We start from the raw sequence: 6,000 nt of genomic DNA, 5'->3' as shown, positions 1-6,000 counted from the left end.
ACAGAGAGGTAGAGACAAAGGCATAATCTGGGTGTTTATGGACCTCCTATCTTTTGACAAAGATCCAGGTCTAAATGACTTCGGTACACTGACCACGTACAGAACATGGCCCCTTACTTTCCTAAGTGACTTTCTAGTTTCCACCCCCTGAACAGAAATCAAGAATGCATTTTTGCTTTAGGTCCTTAATGTCCAGATGCCTCATTATCTAAACAAGGCAAAATTACGTGAACGTTGCTTGATCTACAAAGCAGCACCGTCTCTGCAGCTGAGGACTCTGATACATAAATAAGGAGGGTTTTCCCTAAAAAAGATGGACCAGCCCTTTGCTGGCCATAGAATTTTCCTAGGAAATTCTACCAGGTTCATACGTTAGAATGACCTCAGCACCTGCTGATGACTGAAGCTGGAAAAGGAGAACAAACCCCCCCCAAAGGCCCCCAGCTGCCAATAGTTTCAGTTAGCTGAAGAAAAGCACAGAATCTCCCTTCTCTAGGTCTTTATGGTGGTAATAAAAATGAAATAAAGTAATAGGGAGGCCTGGCTGGCTCCGTGGATATAGAGTGTGCAACTCCTAATCTTGGGGTTCTGAGTTTGAGCTCCACCTCGGGTGTAGGGATTACTTAAAAATAATTTCTTTTTAGATACAATCTTAAATTAAAAAAAAAAAAAACGGGGCACCTGGGTGGCTCAGTGGGTTGAGCCTCTGCCTTCAGCTAAGGTCATGATCCCGAGGTCCTGGGATCGAGCCCCACATCGGGCTCTCTGCTCAGCGGGGAGCCTGCTCCCCCCCCCCCCGCCTGCCTCTCTGCCTACTGGTGATCTCTGTCTGTCAAATAAATAAATAAAATCTTTAAAAAAACAAAAACAAAAAAACAAAAAAACGAAACTAAGTAATATATTTTAAGCACACGCACCAAGCACGACTAGGTAATGTCTGCAGTCAGGCACGCCGTCCCACAGTTCTGGTGTTAATCGGAACCTGTTCCGTAATTTTTTTTTCCTCTCGAGTAGGAATGCAGGTGAGGACTTTTCTGTATGGAACGAGCATGTTCCACTGACTGAAAACTGCTTTCCGCCCTGGCTACACCTACCTCACTGTACGAGCGTGCTACTAGAAGTCAGCTGTCCAGGATAAGGGTTAAATCCGTAAGTTGGAATCCCTTCACCCTTATTACCAAGCAGATAAACCACACTAGGAGTTTTGGCTTATTTTTCAAAATCACCTTCTACCTAGGTTCCAGAGGACCCAGTAGAAGCCAGGGTTCTCCCCGAATCACGTAATAATAAGAGCAGCGAGGAGTCACGCACTTCTGCTGTACCCGGCAGACTGCCGGTTCTCTTCATGGCGAAACCTCTGTGCTGTGACGCCTTGAACTGGACTCGAATGCACTTTCTGACCACCAGTTCCTACGCCAACTAGGCATCTCGTCTCTAAGACTAAAGGCAACACCGTCCTATTGTCGCTGCGCGCGTCATTAGACCCTCTCACAAAAAAGACAAGCGTACAAACATGAAAGTCGTAACTCATTTATTGAATGAATAGTATATGCAAGGGTACCAATAAAAGGAAACTAATACTACAAACTACCATTTTGAAAATAAAGCCAATATAACAGGAACAAAATATACATAACATGAGAGGAATGTTTGATTTTGACCCATAATGCATTCCTTATCTTTACAACGAACCTAAATGCCTGTTAGAACAAAACTGCATACCTTGGTCTAACCTTTAGTGCTTTTCAAAAAAGCAACAACATTCTAGAACACATTTCTTTTTCTTTGAGATATTTAAGATTCACACATTTGTTCAAGTACATAGATTCTGATTCAACAGTAGATCTACATAGCTTGTTACTCTCTTAATATCTTGAGTAGCGTGTACTCCTGAGCAAGTACTATCTGAAATTCTAAAATTGCTGATCTTTGAAATAAAATCTATTTCAGCTGTGGGTTTTTAATAAATTGAGATGAAAGTAAAATTCACACCCCACCCCCCCGCCCCCCAGGAACAAAGAGCTCTTATTAAAGTATAGAAACTCAAGTCTATCTTTCTACGCTAAAGAACATTTCTTACTAACAGTTCTGGTAAGGCAATAAATGCTCCAGAATAATCTTCAATATACGCTTGCAAAGATTACACTGTTGAATATCAATAACGAAAACAGAACAAAAAAGAAGAGGGGGGAAAAAAGGAAAGAAAGAAAAGACGCTCTGAAATTTCAAGCTAAAATATGCGTAAAAGACAGTCATGGCAGTATTTTTTTGAAAGGATGTACATGTTATATACTTATCAAATAATGTCATGCTTATTAAAACTACAGTTAAGGACTTAAGAGATGAACAGTAAATACACTGCTGAGGTCCATTTTCCTAAATATTCATACCACAATGTAATTACTAGCCAGAAGATGATGACTCTACTTGGGAACATAAGTACTGTACAATTTTTACATTGTAAGGCACTTTTTACTCAGCATGTGACGAAAACATGGATGGAGAATCAAAGTATTGGAGGTTTACAACCAAAGGTGAGTTTTCATGTGACTTCAGTTTACATTTCAACTTTGAATGAAAGACTGTTTAGCCAATCACACCACAGTGAGAAAAATAGGTAGCCAGCCACTTAATTCTAGCCAACCAAAAGGTAAAGTGCTATTCTGGTTGCTAGTGGCAGAGAAAGGGGTGAAGACACCCAGAGGAATTGATGCACTTGATTACATAACAAATCCATTGACTAATAACTACAGTATGTGAAGTCTATGATATGATCATTGGCTGGCCACTATTACCCCGGCACCTTCCATTTTTCCTAAAAACATAATTACAGTAGTTGTCCGAAAATGAAGGTGCCCTACTGTTCCACGGGTAAGTCTATGGCACACAATGTAAAAATGATCAAGACACAGTGATTCGAAGATTTTAAAATAACAGGTTTCAAGCTGTTGTAAGGAAATAAAGTACAGATCCTTTGGGAAAAGTCACATAGCTCGGTAAACAAACATCTAGATCTGTCGTTGCACTTCAAGTCATGGTGAATTTTGAAAATTCATCACATACACACACACAAAAAAGCCCAATGGCATATTTAGAGCAAAAAGAGAAAAACACATAGGGCAACCCCACTAAAGCTAGTTTCCTTCTAAAAATAATAAAAGATGGTTAAAATAAAGCAATCATTGAGTCCCTTGATTGAAGTGAATGTGTAAATAACACACTTGACAAATGTGACCTTAAGGGACTAGCAGTTAAAAAAAATCAGTCATTAAGCACAGTGTAATTTTCCACCTGTTACATTTTAAAAACACTTCTCCATAAGCTGCAGAATATCATGATGTACAGTCAAGTTAACATATTATTTCTTATTTGCTGATTTGCTTTAATGTGGTAGGTTAACGAAGAATTCAGAAATCAGAGTCCCTACCCTTGGTACTGAGGTGCTATGGTAATATTAGGCAGACCACAACTAAAGTTTTTGGTTTTGCCATAAAGAAATACATAAATGTGCTTCAGCAGGTAAGTGGAAGAAAATATCCCTAGCTGGAAATGCCAGTGTGAAAATCCTTTCTAAACAGCTGCATTCTTAGGCTTCGATAAACAACTCTGATGATTAAGAAAATACCACCGAGCCCTACCAGGAAAAAACAAAACACGTAGGGCACCGAAAGCCTAGTCAACAGATAAGCAAAGCAATGCATGAAAACATGAGAAGTATTAAATAATTTTTTAAAAAATAGTGGTCACAAAATGAAAAATAAATACTGTTTTATGCAGACTTTTTTTTTTTTTTATTCCAACAGCGGCTGAGACCTCCTCGTGTACTTTGGGCCAATATATGAAGTGTTCCACACCACACGGCACCTGAGAGAAACCAGTTTCAGACATGGTGGCTGAAGTCCTTCGTGAGTGGTAACCCTTTCAATCTTAAAGAGGTTTAATTTGCTGCTGCCAAATCTTAGTTTAAACTTGAAAGGATCCAATCATTTTGCTAGAAGCTCTTTGTAGGACATGATAAGAGAAGAGGTTTACTGTCAAGGGAATTTTGGCGTAAGCACCGGAGCTCACAACTTAACATCGCCAGTCGCCCGAGTGCATGCTGGTCAGTGAGAACAACTTTAACAGGAACGAAATGAAAAGCTTTAGCACACTTCTTGGAAGAGATTTTAGCATGTGCTGTCAAAGCCAAGAGAAAAAGAAGGTTCTCTTCATTTCTAGCCTCCGTGACTTGAGTGTGAAAAAAAAGAAAATCACAAATTCCCATGTATTGCCCCCAGAGGCGTGTTACTGTAAAGTGAAATTTGCTTATGCTTTCCCTTGAGTATGAGTCCACTAAACAAACTTAGACACTCTAAACAGTAGAACTTTTGTTCAGTCCAGAAATATAGCTTACTTCATTTCAATGTCTGCTTTAACTGTTGACACTATACACAGGGTTAATAGTGTTTCGATTGCTTCCCAGAAACTGCAAACTACAGCTAGTAATATCAACATGTTAAATTCTGCCATCTAGTGAAGGCTCATAAAACAAACAAGACGTTTTTAGGCAGTTCAATGAAGGATCTAAGAGTTGGGCAGTAAAAAGTGACAAACCCTTTTTGATTTTAGAAAACAGTGAAAAAAGAATAGTAGTTATGGATGTCTTATTCATTCCCAGTTTTCTAACTCTGTCCCATGAACCTGTTTAAAAGATGATAAAAAATTGTAAAATATGATGTTTGAGGGGAGCACAATAAATAATCAAGTTACTGAGGAGCAAGAACATCTTACTGGTTCGACATTACAGCTACGCTGATTGATAAAGCAGATCGCTTGTTTTTACGGTTACAAAATCAGCTAGTTAAAAAAAAAAAACTATGCAAGCCTACACAATCCTTTAGCATTCTAGTAACATGCTGAACTAAACATAATAGCATTAAAAAATCATACTGCATATACCATTACTCCAACAACGTTATTTATCAGCGAGTACTGTATCCCGACAACAGATCCGACACACGTAACGTTCATACCTAGTTTCCATTAAGTTGCTGCTGAGTTAGTTGCTGCTGGTCAATTTCTACTTTTCCCCGGCTTTTACTCTCTCGTTCCTCATCTTCTTCATCTCTCTCATCATTCCCACTATGATTTTTACAGTACAGTCTACAATGAGGAAAGATAAAAATCTCAAAATGTTTTTTCGCTGTTGATGAGAATATATTTATGCCATTAATAGATGAGGTCGGTGCCCACTTAAAATAGCTATGCTTTTAAAGAATGCTACAGTTAGTTACAGGTCGTCCATTTCTATCTGAATGATAGGAAAGCACACTATTAATGAGATCGTAAAAAGTTCATCTGAAATAAAACCTGTGGTTTAGGATAAAAGTTGTCGTGTATGCCCAAAGATATAGACATTTCCTCATTTTACGCATTGAGATTAAAAATAAAGCTTCCAGCCTACTTGAACATATAAATTTGCAGGTATGTAGACGAATAGTCCAATTCTACGTTTCAGATACAGAATTCAAAAGCACATTTTAGGACATAATATAAACTCTATAGATACTGCTGCTTTCTGCTCGTATTACATGAAACACTTTTATTCAAACTCCCCACAATGTCATTTCATCATTTGTGTCCTGGCCCTTCATGAGCCCCCTAACAATTTGGCTCGGTCTCTATTTTTATTCATTCATTCATTCATTCATTCATTCATTTGGCTCGGTCTCTCTTGATCTAGACTGGCTCCTCCCAACTTCTTTTTTCCCCATGACATTGACTTTTAGGGAAAAGTTAGACCAACTACCTTTTCAACTGTACCATTCTGGATTTGTCTAACTGTGGGCCTGTTTCATTTGGTTCTCTCTTACCCCATATTTCCTATAAACTGGAAATAAGGTCTAAGGGTTTGGTTAACTCTAGGTTCAAATTTTCCTTGTGAGTCCAGGATATTTGAGAGGGGACCCTGCACACTTCAGGAGGCAAGTTAATTTCAGAATGTCCCACTATTAGTGATGC

At 38.7% G+C, this 6,000-nt stretch overlaps 1 protein-coding gene across 3 annotated transcripts in view; it reads right to left on the bottom strand.

Annotated features, from left to right (window-relative positions):
* Window positions 1-1,516: 1,516 nt before the first annotated feature.
* The window catches only part of PHF6 (PHD finger protein 6), a 46,669-nt gene continuing 42,185 nt past the window's right edge, over window positions 1,517-6,000 (bottom strand). The window contains exons 10-11 of one of the 3 annotated variants that reach the window (XM_032330122.1): window positions 5,013-5,142; window positions 1,517-4,680 (exon numbers count right to left, since the gene is read on the bottom strand). In XM_032330122.1, coding sequence (XP_032186013.1) covers window positions 5,013-5,142 — 130 coding nt within the window. In that variant the 3' untranslated portion in view covers window positions 1,517-4,680. Of the gene's footprint in view, window positions 5,143-6,000 lie in introns of all 3 variants that reach the window. The other 2 variants (XM_032330123.1, XM_032330124.1) reach the window with 2 other exon arrangements.

Source organism: Mustela erminea, chromosome X, assembly GCF_009829155.1.
Source record: "Mustela erminea isolate mMusErm1 chromosome X, mMusErm1.Pri, whole genome shotgun sequence".
Lineage (NCBI taxonomy): Eukaryota > Metazoa > Chordata > Mammalia > Carnivora > Mustelidae > Mustela > Mustela erminea.
Note: the sequence above shows the minus strand (reverse complement) of the source record. Positions and strands in the feature narration are given on the sequence as shown.